The sequence below is a fragment of the Coturnix japonica genome, chromosome 7 (assembly GCF_001577835.2).
Source record: "Coturnix japonica isolate 7356 chromosome 7, Coturnix japonica 2.1, whole genome shotgun sequence".
Classification (NCBI taxonomy): domain Eukaryota; kingdom Metazoa; phylum Chordata; class Aves; order Galliformes; family Phasianidae; genus Coturnix; species Coturnix japonica.
In genome coordinates, this window is record NC_029522.1 from 3396623 (window position 1) to 3415504 (window position 18882).

Here is an 18882-nt window from a genome sequence, read left to right on the forward strand (position 1 = left end):
ATGGGAATTCTCTCCTGCTTTAATCTCTTCTGGGGGATGGAGAACCAACCCTGTCTCCAGCCTGGTAAATCCATCTCTTCTCTAGTATGTGACACGGTGGTAACAGGCTAACACCTGCCCTGTCTCCCAATGGCCATGGCCCCCACTGACACCCCACCTTTGACATCGCACAGGCTGCTCTCTGAGAAGCCCTCGCTGAGGTCGATGAGGGTCCCCTCCGACTTGCAGCGCAGCAGGCCGCTGGAGTTGGCTGCCCGGATCCTCTGTGCTGCCATCTTGAGCTCGCAGAGAGCCTGGGCACTGCTAGGTGGTCATGGCTCCTCCACGGACCCTGTTGATACCACAGCACCCTGGGGAGCCCACCTGTAGGTAAAAACAAAGGCCAGCACATTAGCAAAGCCTCCTGCTCTCAGCACAACACCCACACGAAGTACTTTGCAAGATGCGAGCTCAGCACGTGCCACAGCTTCAGCCTCAGGCTGACTCAAGGCAACTGCATCCTTCCTTTCCCATTTGCTTATCAAAGAAGCACTCCAGATAAAAAGCCATCTGCACCTGTGTGCCAGCCCTGCAGTGCTGACTGAGGAAAACTGCCTCCTGTCAGAGAACCACGGAATAATTACGGTTGGAAGGAACTCATGGAGGACATTTGGTCCAATCCTCCTGCTCAAGGAGGAACACCTGGAGCAGGCTGCCCAGGACCATGTGCAGGAGTCACATTGCCTTATTCTCCTTAGAGCATCATGATAGATTACCTTGGTACTCATAATAACCTAGGTCTGGTCAACAAAGGCAGCCTGGCCTTGCATTACACTGCTGCTCATCTCCACCCCATACAAACAGCCCTCTCTGCTTTCAGCAGCTGCTCCCAAGGCACCAGCAGCACAGCTGATCTCAAAGGCAACACACAATCTGTGCACACCTTCAGCCTTTCTCCTCACCAAAAGAGCCATCCGGAGACACAGCCTGGTGGCACATCACCTGCAGATGCAAACCTCTTCTTCTGCCATAGCACCGGTGCACATTCTCTTCCACTACCTGGCTTCACACTGCCATCCTCTACCCTGCTTGCTCTTTGACCACAAGCACAGTGGCTGATGCAAGCGCTGGTAAATAGCTCCTCTGGTGTCACTGAGTTGCACTGGAGCTTGGAGAGTGGCCGGGAAGGCCAGGAGCACATAAGCAAGCAAGCCTGCAGCCTCTCTGCTAGCTGAAGTCAAGGCTGCAGCACAGATCCTCAACCCCACTTTGCTCTTTCAGGTTTGCACCAAAGAGAGGTACACAAATAAAGCCCTGCGCAATCGAAAGCCGTATCAATCCAAATTCCCTGCTTGAACTGAGCGACCCAAACGACTTTAAATCCCCTCCTACCACTGCCCTCCCTTCCTCCCCACCTCATACAATGTTTTCCCTCTGCTTCAAAAGCAGATCAAGCGGAAAATAACCCCAAACCCAAATTCCTTAGAAGGCAGAGAGCTCTGCTGGGAACACGGAGATAATGGGAATGTGAAGACAAGCACTGAGCTTGGCCGCCAACTGCCTGGGCTGCAGCTGGCTGTTATTAAACCTGCGGGTCTGGAGGCAAGGAGGAGCAAGCCCTGAAGAAATCAGTACCCTTTTCTGGAATGTAGAAAGAGGAAATTTGCATCCGGGGAGGGAGAATCAGAGCAGGAGATATTCCAAGCCTGCTCCAGATGCTTCTGAAGCCATCTGAAGTCTGGTATGCCAGGAATGCAGTCACCGTAAGGATGCGGGAGGCTGCAGACAGAAAGGAAAGGGAGAAGTTTTGCACAAACACTTCTCCCTTTGAGGAGAGCGTTGTTTTGGGTTCTGCTGGGACTCAGCAGGGAGAGAGCTTTGCAGGCACTGAGAACTGGGCTTGCAGCCACAGCTGTGCTTATCAGAGGAGCTGGCTAAGACAGGGAACTTGGAGAAGCAGTCAGTGGGAAGCAAGGAAGGGAGGAAAGATGCTCCATTCAGCTGGCATGTTTCAATAAGGTGCTGCCAGCCCAGCTCACCTCTTTCCACAGCACCAACACAGCAAGTAGTAATAACAAACACCATCACCCACTGCTTGGGATTGCACGTTTTCCTCCTGCAAAGACCCTAACTCCTGCTGCCCGCCCTGACATAACCCTGCAGAAACATGGTAAGTTCCTGCAGGAGTTTTGGTCAATTAAAGCCCTCTGCAGCTCTAATTGGGCACAAACTGGGCGTGCAGCACTGTTGTCACAGCAACAGCTGAAGTGGTAAACATTTCCCAATATTAGCAATTATTGCACAAAACCAAAACACAGACAAAACAAACACTCCGACAGCCCAAAGGTCACCCCTGCTCGATGAGCATTGCACAAAGCTCTTTTTTCTGATCAAGAAAGAAACCAGACAAATAACTTTCCTGTGAATCAAAGTGCAAGCCAAGAATTTAGTTTAATTAAATACCTGTCTGGAAGTCCAGTGTCAAATATTTTTGCTATCAGAGCTGTGCACTGAAATATCCACAAGCCTCGCTGTGCCTGGCACAAGCAGGGATGCTCCCCATTCCAGTACTTCCATAAGCACATTGCAAGCTTTACGTTAAAGATCTGTGGCAGATGTGACTGTGTGGAGAAACAGCTGCAAAAATAAGCCCTAAATACATCCCAAATTCCCAAAAGACGGCAAGAATGTACATTAAAAATGACTGATTAGGGAAAGCTATTTCCTCTGTTGTTTCTATCCCAGTCTGTTCTGGATATAGCAGAGCTATCACACACATGGGAGGATGGGTGTGCATAGACTTTCAGGGGGGGGCTGTGAGGAACCACAAAATGATCGGTGTGTTCTGGGGCTGATGGCTCCAAGGGGTAAACCTGAGATAGTTCTGAATGCAGAGCCAGGGCAAAAAGCTCAGAAAGAATAAATCTGCTGCTTCAAACCTGGATTGTGGGAGAATAAAAGGGGATGGGCAAATGCTGGGTGGGGACAAACACGGGTTGCAAGGGCAGGAATTGTTTAGAAACTGCTGAGACAATGGTCTGCAAATTCATCAGAAAACACTTTAAATATAGAATAGGAAAAACCCTACCTCCATCTGTTTACCCACAGTGATAAACAGTGTCCTTCTTGAATGGAGGAAAGGATGTGGGGGGCAAGGTAGAAAACAGCTCTCCCCCTGAACACATCTTTGTTGGAGATGAGGAGAGGAGCCCTGCACAGGAGTTAAGGTTTAGCATAGCTTTAGGGAAGCATCGACAAGGACAGCTGCTGGTGGGCACCGTGCTCCTTCTCACCACATTTCTGGGGCACAGAAGCACCAAGCATTGCATTGCTATGGACAGCAGCACCAGTGGGGCTGTTTCACCCCAACTCCCAGCCAGCAGCACCAAAAAGAGCTTGCTTTCTCCCTGTGCTGGCACTGTATGGGGTGAGAGCCATCTCCTCCCCACCCATCTGCTGGATTTCTGAACCCAGGGGACATCATCAGCCACGGGACTCATATCCTGTGACTCACCCGTAAGGGAATCACACCACCATCTGAAGCAGGGACTTGTAGAGTGGATTCAGCTTTGTGTTAGCTGGGGTTAGGAATAAGGCCAGCAGCACTATGTCATGCGCTGGAGGGACAGCAGCCTTGCTGGCAGCCCACCACGTTCCACTGTGACCAACAAGCTTCTGTCACAGAACATGAAATTGCACAGAAAGGGTTACAAGGAACTCCAGCAAACTCTCTGGGGTGGCTCAGGCCGGAAACCAAGATGCAGCCTGGCCTGCTGCCACCACTCAGCACTCCATTCCTCTCTGCTCAGCCCCACAGAGCCACTACAACGCCCAGCCCAGCCCTATGGGGACAAGCAACAAGCCCCATCATCCTCTCACTGCTCCCAGCTATTAGCAGGGCCAGTCCCATTGCCACAGCATAGGACAAAGCATGCACCCACCCCTGACTATTTACAATGGCCGTTACCACCACCAGCTGTGCCTCCCACGCTGGGCACCTCTATTTGAGCCCAATTCTCATGCTGGATCAACAACAAGGCCCATATCTTATCTAGAGAATTTAATCACCGCTGAAATACAAATCAAAGATGTAGCACAGGCATCTCAGCCACGCTAAACTGGATTAGTAGAGAAAAGCAATTTCAGGAGAAATACCCACTGGCAGGGTAAGCTCCATGCCTGTGAGCAAAGGAATACAACTAAAGCGTGGAAACATGTAGAAGCAAAAAGCCCAGAGGCAGGGAGAAGGCTTTGCTCCCTGTACTGGGGTGGTTTCTTGGGAGCAGCCCCAGGCATAGGGCAAAAGACACAACCCCACAGAGCACCCATCAAGTTCTGCTGACCATGACCAACGCTCACAGCAGTGTGTGAGCAGCACACAGATTGAGACGAGGTGTCACCCACCAGCACCTGTGTGCTCGTCTCCATCACATGCTGTAAAATGAGGTCACTTCTGTCTTTGTCAACCCTCTTGCATGGCACAAGAGCTGTGAGAAGCCCCTCCTGCACTTCTCAAACCAGCTGCATGAAAATACCCTTGGCTTGCTCTGTCCCATCCTTCCCAAAGCTCCAGGGCTGCAAATCCCAACAGCACCAGCTCCTCTCCAACAAGGCAGAAGAGGAGAGCATAGCAGCAGTGAGCCTGTTCTCATACAACAGCCAATGGTGGAAACCCCCTGGGTGCCAAGAGTTATTGCTGATTAGACCTGGGAGGGCCCATTGGGCCAGGTGGTACCAAGTACTGGGGTGGAGATGGTGCCAGGTCCTTCTGGCTCTAAAAGAAGAGTGACAGGTGCAGTACTCATGCCAGCAAAGGGTGGTGGGGAGGAGGAAGCTCTTCCCTCCCTATCCCACACCTCCCAGCACGACCTTCTCTTTGGATACTATGTAACATACCCATCAAAAGCCTGTAGGACTTTAGGCCTGTAGACTGCAGACTAAAAGACTGCACATAGTCTTTAGCGAGATGCAGCTTCCAGGCTGGAATCACCTCTCAGTTATCAACCCCAAGCTATTGGGCACATCAGGGCTGTACCTTGCCACAGACTGTAAGGTGAAAAGTGTAGAAAGACCATCTCATCCATCACTCATCATACTCCTATTTCCCATGCCAAAGCCAAGAGCAACTCCAGTCACTTGTTGCTAATTATTTTTCATCTACCTTTTACTTCCCCAAAGTCAAGATCTCCTGGATCTCCTTAAAGATTATAAGTGGTTTGAGTTAAAACATCAACCAGATTCTGTTACCGCAACGTGCCATTTTAGCAAGGAGACTAAGCCACGTCACTATCTCATTTAAGAACTTGGTTTTCACCCTACAGATTCTTCATCTTCAAGTCCTTCCTCGGAACTTTCTTGCCTCATCCGAACACCTCCAGGTTGGACAGGGCCCTGTACAACCTGATCTAGTGCCTAATTTAGTGGTGGGCAACCCTGCCCATAGCAGGAAGTTGGAACTGGATGATCCTCCTCCCCTGAGGATGCTGGCATGCAGCAAGCTGCTCCCATTTAGGGCTCTTTATAAGCACAGTGCTCTTTGCTGGCTCCACAGTGCCGGGCATGGCAAGGCTGGGAACTTGGCACACGTGAGCAGCTCAGCTAGCAGCACTTGGGGGCACCGGCAGCGCTGCAGGGGAAAAAATGTAATAATTGCTGAGCACGTGTTCCTGGCGTCTGCTGGCACCTCCAGCCAGGGTATCCATTACAGCTTCCCCACCGGGTGAGCTACCCTTTGTGAGCAATGCAGGGAGGATGGGAAAGCTTCCTTTTATAGCAGTGACTTTGGAGCACGAGTCTCATTGAAAGTCAGTGCTGGAGATGGATAGGCAAGTGACTAAATACAGATATGGTGTCTTTGGGGTAAGAGCACAGCCTGCTGCTGCTGCTGCCAAGCTGCCTGGGAGCTGTCACATCAAACCCACCTGAAGAACACAGCGTGTCACTGAGTCCAGGTCACACAGCACGAGGGGAATGTCCCTTATCAGAGCTGCCAGATGGAAGTGGAGGAGAGCAGATGGGGAGCAAGTGGCAGGTTACCTACAGAAAGGGATCCAAAATGACTGGCAGCTCTAAATCCTGACAAAGGAAAGACCTTGGAAGCATTGCTTTTCTGCCAGAGACTTGTTCTACTCTTGGATGAAGAGATGCAACACGTGTAGAGCAGTATGGACACATCATACAGTCCTTCAGGCAGGAGAAGACCCTTAAGAGGTCTTCTCTTAAGACCCCAAGGCCAACCACAAACTAACAGCATCAAGGCCCACAACTAACCCATGTACCTCAGTGCCATGTCCACACACCTCTTAAACACCTGCAGTGATGAGGACTCCACCACCTCCCCATGCAGCCCACCCCAATATGGAACGACCCTCTGTCAAAGAGATTCTGGGATGGTGAGGAAGGTTCAGAACATCTGAAAAGGTATGAAGGTGCTGATAAGTTCCCACCAGCTTTGTTTGATGTTTACCAGCCGTGCTTTCAGAGCAGACAGTTCAGTTTCTATTATCACTCTTCTTTCTGCTGTCCACATTAATCTCTTCCTAGAGAGAAGCACTTCCTAACTCAGGTGGGAAAGCCCTAAGGTTCTCGCACAGCTGCAGATGGTGTCTCCTGCTCCAGGCAGGGAGCTTCTTCCAGCTGGGACCAGCTAAAGCATGAAATCTCAGAATCACACCCAGCTCAGGGCTCCCAGGAGAGAGGCAGAGAAGCACAAACCCAAGTTTCAAATCCCTGAAGGGAACAGGAACGCAGCGAGCCAGCTCTCATAGGGCACGAATCAGACCAGGTGCCTGTAAATGCACAGAGATGAGCCAAGCAGCACTTAACAAAGCAGCAACAGCAGCTCTGGGAATCACTGCTGCGAGGCACATATCAGCAACTTCAGCACGAGCACCTTCCCAGCCAGGCTCCTGACGCCTATGTATGCCCAGAGGATGTTTGCTGGGCTGAGGACGGCGAGGTGCCAGCACTTCAGGAGCACAGCAGGCACTGCCTTCGTAAGCACCCAGGCAACTTTCCCTGCCCTCTGCATAAGCCTCATTAACTTGCTATCAACTCAGAAGCAGAGCAGTTTGGTGCACGACAAAGTGTGTTCTTGCTTTTAAATATGGAGATGGAAGCAACTTCTGCAGAGGTCAGTAATAGCACCAGTTCTTCCTTCTAACCACTGTAGTCCCTCCAAAGGAATGCTCAGAGCCAAAAGCATAGATATATTGATCTTTCAAGACTGAAATTAGAGCCAGTTCAGAGAACTAGTTCAGACAGGGAACCTGTGACAAGGGAGAAAAAAAGCCACAACACTGCATCTCCAGTGCCACAGTCCAGCCATGGACACAGACAGACACTCCTAAGGAGGAGATGAAAATCTCCTCTGTAGATTAGTCTTTCTCCTCTGCTTTGGAAGAAGGGGATGGTTGGAGTTAATGACCTTGAGGGTCTTTTCCAACCTTAATGGTTCTATAGGAAAAGGCCTCAAGTTGTACCAGGAGAGGTTTACATCCGATACTATGAACTGAACTCTAAAAACCTGAAGCACTGCAAAAGGCTTTCCATGGGAAACCAGGAGGAATTCATTGTCACTGCTATGGCCAGGGCCACAGTCCCAGCTGCATCTCCTTACTCAGATAATTTAGATGTAGATTTGGTCTTCAAGAGCTATCAAACGGTAGGTGACTGAGTCTCTGAAAACCTCAAGTGGAGACGATGACAGGGCTTGTACTCTCTCAGTACTTCAGAATTCTGTTTCTATCACCCTCCACTCATTTTCTTTTGGAGGAAAGAAGTATCTGTCCCCAGCTGCAATGAGCTGCTGGTGCAACCATGTGCTTGCTTTCCTTGCTGCAATGTTGGGAAACCAGTCTCATTAGCAAGGTACAAAAGGGCAGGCAAAGGAAAGTCACTCAGACTGGGGATGCTGGCAATGCACATTGTGCAGTGACACAGAGGGAGGACAAGAAGCCCCAGAGTTGAGCTAGGTCTCCACTTTAACTCCATCTTTCCCCCCAACCAACATATACTCACCCACGACTCATCTCCCTGACACTGATCATCTCATGTGTAGAATGGCAGAGGCCAAACATCTGCCCTGCCTGGCCCTCTGGACTCACCCAAGCTGCTGAGCAGGAGAGCGCTGGAAAAGAGAGGGCTTTGCTCAGGCCCACAGACACTGCAGTCAGGATGGGCACACGGCAGCCACCCTCAGGTCACCTGCTTTAATGGCTCTGTGAGGGGGTAGCCAAGATGCTGTAGCAGCCCCTGAGTCAGCTGAGCTCACTGCTGACCTATTTTGGAGAGTCAGCTGGGAGCCTCCTTTGAGAAAAAAGAGGGGTTTGTTCTCAGCTCTCTGCCCGGGTGTGCTCTGCAGCCACAGTCTCACAGCCGGATTCTCCCTCTAACAAATAAAACCACCTTGGATTACCAGACAGGAGAACTCATTTAGGCAATGAGCTCATGCGAGAGCTTAACCTTGATTTAATGTTCTTACACACCTTGCTGATTAGCCCAGGTACTGATCTATTGGTGGATTACATGACGCTTTCAGCTATGCAGAAAATGCTGACAAGAGCCAAAACCTATCACATTAGGCAGAATTAGGCAGAAACAAATGCAATCAGCACACTGCAACGAATTTCCTCAAAACAGCATTTTTAAGCACTCTGCCCCAATAAACATTCTCAAGGCAGATCCCCCCCCAGTGCCCGGCTTCCAGCAGCTTAACCATTTGCTACAGCTGACAGTCTCTCGTGTGAAATCACAGAGCCACAGAATCACTAAGGTTACAAAAGACAACCAAGATCAGCTGGTCCGACTGCCGGTCCATTGCCACCGTGCCCACTAAACCACGTCCCTAAGAAGCAAGAAACATGCTCTGCTAAACCAGACTGCTGGTTACTTCCTCCATGGGATGCTCCACGCTTGACTCAAGCCTGGTGTGTGAACCCATGCTGAAAAGCTCACTCAGAGCAGCACAATCCCTACAGAGCAAATCTGCTCATCACACCATTCCTTAGCAATAGAAGTGTGTGGTCTGAGATGAAGGAGGGAGATGTGAGGGCAGACATCTGCTCCAACACAGGGCATAGGTTAGGACTTGCTGCAAAAAGCAATAAGCAATCAGAGCCACTGCTAACTTAGAATCATAGGACAGCTTGGGTTGGAAGAGGCCTCATCCAGTTCCAACCCACAGCTTGGTCAGACTCCTCTCACAGACTGTACAGTAAGTTTGCACCACGAAGCCTCTCTTCTCATCCTTCTTCCTCCTGAGGAGCAGAAGCTGCCAAACTTCCCTCCCAGCCCTGCTTTCACTCTTGGCCCTCTGCGCTTCCAGTTTGATCTCATCCACAAACCTAGCGAGTTGCATACCTGTATGGGAAAGCCCTTCTGGTTCAACACCAAGAGTGCCACGTGGACAACTTCAGATGGTTTTCAGCAGCCAAGTCCTCACCTTTCAGAACACAGCTCATCCCACACACAGGATTTGAATAGAACTAGCTTCCCAGGTGCAGACACGATGTCTGTCAGCCAGGAGGAGGTGGAAGATAAACCAAAACAGCCCACTGTTTATGCAACATAAGAGCAAACACCGTGCCTTCTTGAAATCGTTTAATTACAGTTATCCTTTAAATTAAAACCTTGCAAAACTGCACACAAGCTTTAGGCAACCTGCAAATTAACTACGGGGAACACAACTGGGGGATCAGTGGTGCCAGATACAATCCAATCAATGGCTCAGATCACTTTTAATAATGCCAGGAGGGGGGGGAGGAAAAACCCCAAATAATACAACCCGACCCTGTGCATCAGAGGTCGTTCCTTCAGCCGCGTCAGGTAAAAGCCGTTTGATCTCATCATCGTGGGTCAGATAACTGATAAGAAACCAATTTCATTACTGTAAGACCAGAGCATTTTTGGAAGGGTTTATCTGCAAAGAAAGCGACACACTTTGAACTGGTAAATCTTATTTTAGTTAAAAGGTACCAGGCCTCTTGCCTGGCTGCTCTCAAAGCACTCAAAATTAATGTGGTATGAAATGATACCGCAAGTTGATTCTGTACGACTTCCCTGGCGCACAATGTCAAAGACACACTGCTTCTCTGTGCTGGGACGTAGCCAGCCCCTTCATCGCAGGGAAAGCAGCCTTTATTTAGCAGGACGTTTGGGCACAGAAATAGCCACTTCCAAAAAATTTGGCCAAATCCACCCAAAATTAGTTCCATTCCCAGACAGAGCAGGGCTTGCTCTTGGGTATGGTTTTTACAGTGTTGGTCAATAGGCAAAATTAAAAGAACACCTGAAAGACACTGAAAGTAATAAGAGATTTTTTCCCCCCACTTAAAGCAGAGCTCTTCTGCTTCAGTGGAATCAGTTTCTGACGCTTTCTGCACTGCACTTTTTCTCCCAGGCTGTTGTCCGGCGGCACCCAAACACCTTCCCATTGCACATCCAATCACAGTGACTGACCCCCATCATCTCCTTGTCTTCTTCACATGAGCTTCCCTGGAAAGACAGACAAATCTAAGGCACCACAGGGAGCAGAATGAACGATTTATTCCCTCTTTGCTTTCTCAGTAAAGTCAGCTCCAGGCGAGGCTGAAGGAGACAGACCTCACGTCGCATCTGCTGCTTCCCCATCAGCTCAAGTGAAAGCTGCCCAAAACGTGAGCCTGTGAGCAACCTGCTCAGCTTTCCCTGCTCGAGCCTGAAAGCAGAGTGCTAAATTTATCCCCGCTGAGATTTCTATGGTAACAGACTACACCGCTGAATTTCAGATTACTGCAGCTTGAATTAGGGGTGAAGCAGAGTTAACAGCATCAGCCGTGGCGTAGGGTTGTCTCAGGCCAACACAAAAGCACTTGTGATGGGAGGGGAAAAAAAGGCAAAGCTGTTCTTGACAGCCATGCAGTGGGACACATAAAAACCCAAATCTTGTCCATTGTCTCTGGAGAAATGCCTGATTTGAGAAAGTGACAGCCAAAAAAAGAGGGTGAAAAAACCACAACCGTACTTAGGGACAGCAATCAGAGCAGTGGCCTTTTGCAAGAAAGAACTTATTTCATGTATTGATTTTTATGGGAAGCAACTTCTACCCGAGCAGCACAGTGCTCAGTCTGCTTCACAGCTGCTTTAATATCCATCATTATATTTCTATTGTAGCTCTCTATCTAAGGCGTGGGTTGGGGTCTAAAAGCAGCCTTAATTCTGACAATCAGGAGGTGACCAACACACCACCTATGGCCATCCTCACCAGGTTCCTCATCCTGGTTCTCATCCTCTCTTCTTCCAGAAGAGGATCTCAAAGCAGTGCAGGCACACATCAGAGCACCCAGACACCCGCAAGCCTCTGCATGGAGAGGCAGAATTAGATAAGCTTCTGATGGGAGAACAGAACCCACATATCACACCAGTGCAGATGGACTATATCTTTCCTTTTTCCTTTTTACATGGAAGCCAAGGCACAGCTGATGCACTGGGATGGTTTTATATTTAGATGGATGACACAAGTTCTCAATTAGCAGAAAACAAACGGAAACTTCTTACATTGTCCAAAAATAAAAAGAGAAACAAAAGAAAAGCAACTTCCCCCAGCATTTACAACCTCCCCAGTTCTGCTTTTACACTGAATTCAGAGGGGTTTCCCATGCATGATCCCAGCAAACATTTACAGCTCACAGAGCCCGTGTGACAAATACTGACTAGTTTTGTGTTTACTGCCGTCATCTCTGTTTTCAACAGGATAATTAACAGTGTTTTAATACTCGAGTGTAAAACAAATACACCGGGATGATTAGAAGAACCATTTCCAAGTTCTACAGACCGCAGTTTCACTACACAAAAAGAGATCCAGTGCAGCTTACCAGTGTAAAATACAGCTATTGCTTTTGCTGCATGGTTCATTAAGGAGCAAACACTTCCTTAGCCAGACCTCTAAGCATCGTCTGGACCTCATCCCAAACCTCTGTAAAACTACCTGCATTTTGGGGCAGGGGAAGGGGATAAAAGGAGACCAAGAAGCCCCTCTCACACCACCTCAGACACAAGGTGGGTAAGCAGGCATTGAGTCCCTGTGTGCTGTCCCAGCCACAGTGGGGCCAAGCCCAGCTTTATCTACAGCACAGCTAAGAATAGCTCCGGCCACCAGGAGCCCTGCAAAGAGAATGGCCTGGGCCTCTGCCAGAGAGCACGGGTTTCCTTTGCTGCTGGGCCTGAAAAGAGACAGACATGGAGCAGAGATTGCCCTGACACAGGGCTGTGCAGTTCAGCTCAGGACTCACCACCCTGGGCTTGGCACCTTTGTTGGTGCGCCAGAAGATGGATCAGTGCATACCCATGGATGACACAAAACAGAGCGGGGAGAAGGGCCTGGCCAGGCTGACGTGAACCTCGTGGTGTCCAACAGTGCATGAAAACAAAGGAACAGCAGCCTGTCCTCAGCGTGCTCACCCAGTAAGCAGCATTTGCACCTGGCAGCCTCAGCCCATCTCTGCCTCCATGCAGGGAATTACCTCCTGCCCTGCTTTCATGAGCTAGATTGCCTGAAGCAGCATTAAGGCAGGAACCACCTGCCTGTTTCTGAAGCAAAACACCTCCCTGCCCCCTACAAGCGAGCAGACCATCTGATGCGGCGCTGGCATCACCGCTTCCCATTCACAACTCATGAAAAATTAGGCCAAACTGCAGATATTTTCATTCCTTTTATCTCTCCTGCCTTACTGCAGGGCAAACTGGGCACAACTTCCCTCCCCGACCCCCCCAACACATTCCTCATTTTATTCTAGAGCTCATTATTGGACATACAGACTCCACGACTACACTGACCAAGGTGTGATGCTGGGATCACACTGAGCTCAGGTGATTCTGGTGCTCCGTGCCTCAGTTTCTCCCTGGGCATAGTGCTATGTGTTGGTACAAAAGCCTTCAGGACATGCACCTTTGCAGGGAAAAGCCACCTCCACAGCCCACGTTGCCCATAAGATGCATCGCTGCTTCACCACGCTGGGGCTTCCCATCATAGCCAGGCAGCCAGCAGCAGCAAGGCAAGCAGCTTTCCTGTAACACGAGATTAACTCCTTTCCCGAGCACATTTACATTTAAAACAGAGGTCAACACATGGGGTAAAGCTGCGACAGAGAGGTCACCCCCCGCTGCACCCAAAGCACACAGAGGGGGTGTGCCTCCCCAGATCCCTGCATTCCTCTGTTCCAGCAGCATGCTGGGAGAAAGGTTTCTGCTCACTGTTTCCATGCCTGGTCATGTCCCACACCCTGGCCTCAGTGCACATTTTAACAGCTCCTATTAATAGCCCAAGCAGGAGCTCCGGGAAGCACCAGTTGCTCTGGCCGGTCGCACCTCTGAGCAGCCACACGGCATCCATCCATCCATCCCTCTGTGCCCCAAATTCCTCCCTCCCCCAGCTCCTTGGTGGTCAAATTGCTGAAACAAGTGCAGGAGCACAGCACTGCTCACCCACTGGCTGCAGCACAGGCCATCCATCGCTCCCAGTGACCTCCAGGCTCCTCAAGCTGAAGAGATTTCAGTCTCAGGCTTGCAAAAGGAGCTGGGTAATTAGGGGCAGCGGAGAGACAACACTCACCCAGCCCCGAGATCCACCACCAGGCTGTGGCACTGCACCAGCTGCAATGGCAACACACCCACATCTCCACATGCTCCCCAGAAACAAACATCCCCCATCCTGCAGGTATGGCAGTGTTAGGTTAGCACTGGTGCCAACAACCCCCTACCCACGCCAACAGCACCACTGAGGGTTGGAGACCGCAGCACATCCCTGAGGGGCTCGCAGGCATCCGTCTCTGTCCCCCAGCTAGAGCTGTGACCTCATTTCATGGGATTTAACCAAGCACTGCAAGAGTCCAGATGGACTGTCTGGCTAATTGAGTTAATTAAAGCGTTTTCTGCCACGATTAACTTTCAGGAACAGGGCTCGACGTTCTGTGTTTTGGAAAGGCTCCTTCTGAGCAGCTCGGTCACTCTCCAGGGAGCGCGGGGCCACACCTCAGCAGCAGCACAAAACAGGAGAACAATGACTTGGAAACTCGCACTGATTGCACAGGGCTGTTTCTCACCAGTGCTTTCAGACTCCTAAATAAATAAATAAATATAAATAAATCCAAACCCTTCATTTGTTTTTTCACCACCGAGCTGAACAGGACGTAGAAAATGAACAACGTCGCATCTAGAGGCCATGGGAACACATAGGCTACATGAGGTCTGCCCAGCAAACCACTTGGGGGATGGAGAAGTAAAGAACAGAGGAGATGGGGGAAGAGACCCATCACCCGTGAGGGCACCCCCCCCTCATAATAGGGCAAAAAGCTCCAGGAACGAGCAGCACTGCCCGTAACTCGCAGGGCGATAAGCTGGTCAAGGCCAGTATGAACAAACACGCTGTCCTGCACAGAGATGCTTTGCTGACGGAGGTAATAATCATCTCCCAAGGACAGTAAATACTTTGTTTGCCTGCAGCCCCTGCCTGGAGATAACCAAACAACGCACACAATGGCCAAAAGAAAGGCTATGCTTTGTGGCTGCTGTTTTTCTCTGTGCTCTGCAAAGCACTGAGGAGCTGCATCCTGGGACACTGGGATGGGAAAAATCCACCCTACCCAAGGAAGGTAGCTAGGCAGCTTTGGGCACCTGGGCTACGGAAGCTGCCCCTTGGGAACAGCAGGGGTTGGGCTAGGTGAGTTTTGGGGTCCATTCCAGTCTAAGCCATCAGAAAAGCATGCTCACATACAACGGTTGCAAGGGAGCTGCTGAGAGGAGGACTGTCAGGAAAGTGGCCACATAGCAAAGCTGGGAATCCAGCACTGGGAACACCGTGGCCATGCTATGGGTGCATTTAAGCCCAGTGGGATCAAAAGGAAGACCTCAGGAAGCACGGGGCCGGGACCCTGAGGTGGGCAGTGTCAGCTCCTGTGGCCATAAAGCTGCTCCCCACCCCATCCTGGAAACTGAGAGTTTGTCCTCTTTCTCAAAGCCACTTCTTCTCCACCCAAGCAAACAAAGTTAAGAGGACACAGGTAAGGAGATGCACCCACACGTCTTCTCTTTTTCCTAACCTCAAAACCTGAGGGACTGCAAAGCACCAGCTGCTCACAGACCAGGTGCTTTAAAAACTGTTCCTGTAGACTTCAAGAGCTTCACCCGCACCACAGGTGCAGCCACACACACCCCAAAAGATGCCAGCTGTAGTTCTTGCAAGGGGAAAAACCAGCACAGAGGGCATTGGGGCTGGGTTTTGCAGCTGGGAAATGCTCCTTATTGAGGCTGAAAGCAGCCCCACCCCAGTACTGCTAATCTGATCCCAGGTTTTCAATGCTGCGGCCAGGACAAGAGGGGCTGGCGAGTGGGAAAAGAAAGAAAGGAAATGCCACAGATGTGAGGACGCCTTTTCTGGCCGGGCAGAGCCTTGTTTTGTTTTCCCTCCCCGAAGTTAGCTGCCATTTGCTGGCAGGCGGATCCATTACGAAAAGAAAAAGTTTCTCTTTGTTCAGCTCCTGTAACCCCGCGCCCAGGAGACCCAACCCACAGAGCCGTGTGATGCTGGCAGCCGGCAGCTCGGTGCCCAGAGCCCGCACAGAACTCACTGGCAAGCTCACAGCAGCAGGAACTGGTCTGTGAAATATCCCCTGCCTTACTTTTGCCCGCTGACCGCGCCAGGGGACGTGCCATTGTTCGGCTCCAAAAAGGCTTTTCTGTTCCTAAGGAAACAGCCGACCTCGTTTAAATAGGGCCACACGCACGCAGCGCCGTTCAGGCTGTGTCCCCTCAAAACCTCGTGCACAACGACCACGCACCCACCCAGCTATCACACATCTGGCTGGGCTCTGGGCAGAGCTCTACAGAAAGCTGTGGCCGTGCAGAGCTGGGCTGGGCTGAACCTCTCCCCCTGCTGTCTGACAGCCGTGTGTCACCATCCCTCTGATGTTCCCAGTTGTGTCTGGACGATGAGGTTAACACATGGGAGGTGAAAACAATGACTCAGCCGCCTTCCAGATCTTTGTTATAATTTATACAGCTTCCAGGCTACAAAGTTGCTCCCACATCCATCATTGCAACGGAGCATCAGCACGGGATGCTGCAGCAGCGAGCACACCCTGCATGGTGCTTTCTGCTGAAGGATGCAAAGCATCACCCCCACGGGGCAGGTGGAGCTGCTGCACCGTTCTGGCAGCACAGCACAAGAACACTGAGCCCCAGGGCTCCCGATTCACCTTCTATCAGCACTGCACTCACCAACTATTTGCTGATCCACACACCCAAAACACAAACCTCCCAACACCAGCGAGTCCTGTGCCAGACGGAGCCAAGAGGCAACCCTGAACCACATACACAAACCATAGGACAGAGTAGAGAGCAGTGTTCCTTCCCTTCCCTGTCACCGTGGGTATAGATCACAGAACCACTCCAGCTGGAAAAGATCACTCAGGTCATTCAGCCCAACCCCAACCCACCCCACCATGCCCACTGACCATGTCCCTCAGTGCCACACATACACATTTCCTGAACACCTCCAGGGATGGTGACACTCCCACCTCCCTGTGCAGCTGTGCCACTGCCTGACTGCTTTCACTGAGAACAAATAGCCCCTAATATCCAATCTGAACCTCACCTGGTGCAACTTCAAGCCATTTCTTCTTGTCCTATTGCTGTTACCCAGCAGAAGAGGCCAACCCCACCTCACCACAACCTCTTCCCAGGCAGCTGCAGAGAGCAATGAGGTCTCCCCTCAGCCTCCTCTTCTCCACACTGAACAGCCCCAGTTCTTTCCCCATAAGACTTGTGCTCCAGACCAGCTCAGCTCTGTCACCCCTCTCTGTGCACACTCCAGGTCTCAGTGTCCTTCTTGCACTGAGGAGCCCAACACTGAGCACAATACAGAGGTGCAGCCTCACCAGAGCTGTATATGAGGGGGGTGGTCACCTCCTGCTGGCTGCACTATTGCTGATACAAGCTGGGATGGCATCAGCCTTCTTGGCCACCTGGGCACACTGCTGGCTCGTGGTCAGAAGGCCAAGTCTCCGTGCTGGAAGGAAAGTAGCCTGCTAGGATGTGCTCGTGGCCACAGAGACTTGAAGCACAACTCACAGCCACAGAGCGAGCTCAGGCTGCAACTCACAGCTGAAGAAACCTCACAGCGTGGCAGTGAGCAGCAGGGCGGTCCTTGCATCTCAGCAAGACGTCCCTTCCAACTCGGGATATTCTACGGCTTTCTGAATGAAGCCACCAGCCCGGCACAGGGCCTCGGGTATTACTACAACCCCACACACACACGGCACTACCAAAACCACCTCTGAAAGCAGCACCCGACCCGTCCGCAGAGCTTCAGCGTTGCTGGAACGAATCCGGAGAGGAGCGGAGCAGCGGGACCGCGGGGAGCAGCGCGCAGGTGGGCATCGCCCAAGCGGGAGCAAAACTTTGTCCAGCAGAGATGTGCACGGGACCCGCACTGCGAGCCGCACACACTCACACCCTGCACCCGTGCACGCCGGACAGACGCATCTCACGTGCATTTACACTGCGCGCACATAGAGTACAACACACCCGCGTACACAACGCGCACACTCACACGGCACTCCGCGCGGGGCCGCTCACACGCAAACTCCGCTCTACCCACGGCGCTCACCTGCGGGCGGCGGAACCGAACCGAACCGAACCTCCGCTGCTGCCGCCGCCGCTCCCGGTTCGCGTTTCCCCGCCCGGCACCGGACAGCGCTCACCGCCCGCCCCGCGCAGCCCTGACGTCAAGGGGAGGGGCTGCAAGAGCGGGGCCCGGAGAAGGGTGAGGGGGGGGTGGATTGCACGGCGAGTGTGTGCTGTGGGGTTGTAGTGCGCGGTGGTTGCGCGGAGATGTTGGAGACCCTCGCGCAAGGGGCGGTCGTCGTGTAAAACGGGTTGTGGGAACCCCTCGTGCAAGGAGAAGTCTTCGTGTAAGGGGTGCTCATCGTGCAAAACGGGTGTGCAAATGGGTTGTGGGAACCCCTCGTGCAAAGGGCAGCCCTTGTGCAAGGGTGCTCATCGTGCAAAATGAGTGTGCAAATGGGTAACGGGAACCCCCTGGGTAAAGGGAAGTCCCTGTGCAAGGGGTGCTCCTCGTGTAAAATGGGCGTGTAAATGGATTGTGGGAACCCCTTGTGCTAGGGGAGGCTTTGTGCAAACTGGGTGTGCACTGGAGGTATGGGAGCTCCTTGTGCAAGGGTTTGGGCACCTGCATGATGCAGTCCTCATGCAAAGTGGGCATGCATAGGGGGTGAGAGAACCCCTCATGCAAGGAGCAGCCCTCGTGCAAAGCAAGCAGTCGTGCAAGGACTTGTGACAGAGCTCTCATCCAGTGGGGTGACACCCAGGGCAGTGAATACAAGGATTCAAAGGAGGGTGGTGGCACTGTACCTGGAGTCACGGCTCTGCAGTCTGGATTTCTGTACCAGGCAAGGAATGGGAGGAAAACCCAACCTTCGTTTTTAATAAAGCAACAAGTTGTGCCACTGCCTGCTTTTTTTCTCTCCTTAATGGAGCATTCCCACTGAGGCTTTCTGGAGTTAAGTACAGCTCAGGATTCTGAGCTGACATGGCTCCAGCCCTGAGGCAGGGAGCCAAAGCCTGAACAGGGCGGGCTAACCGAGTGCTCACTGCCAGCACTGCCAACACAGGGCCTTGTCTGGCTACTGAGGGGGCTGCCTTGGGGAACGGTGGTGTTGGGAGGGGAAAGCAATGAGTTTGGGAAGGGTGCAGCGTGGGGTTGGGTGGATGCAGGGGATAGATGTAGTGTGGAGATCGATGCAGTGTGGGGATGGATGCAACTTACAGCAAAGCAATCGTGGCTGCGGAAACCACTGTGGGCATCTTAGTTGAAATACCACAGAAGTAGGGAGCAAAGCCTTGGAGCAG

At 51.6% G+C, this 18882-nt stretch overlaps 1 protein-coding gene across 3 annotated transcripts in view; it reads right to left on the minus strand.

Annotated features, from left to right (window-relative positions):
• The window catches only part of SH3BP4 (SH3 domain binding protein 4), a 31518-nt gene extending 13807 nt beyond the window's left edge, over positions 1 to 17711 (minus strand). The window contains exons 1-2 of one of the 3 annotated variants that reach the window (XM_015867708.2): positions 17621 to 17711; positions 158 to 363 (exon numbers count right to left, since the gene is read on the minus strand). In XM_015867708.2, coding sequence (XP_015723194.1) covers positions 158 to 275 — 118 coding nt within the window. In that variant the 5' untranslated portion in view covers positions 276 to 363; positions 17621 to 17711. Of the gene's footprint in view, positions 1 to 157; positions 364 to 922; positions 1287 to 17620 lie in introns of those variants that run through there. The other 2 variants (XM_015867709.2, XM_032445749.1) reach the window with 2 other exon arrangements.
• Positions 17712 to 18882: the final 1171 nt, after the last annotated feature.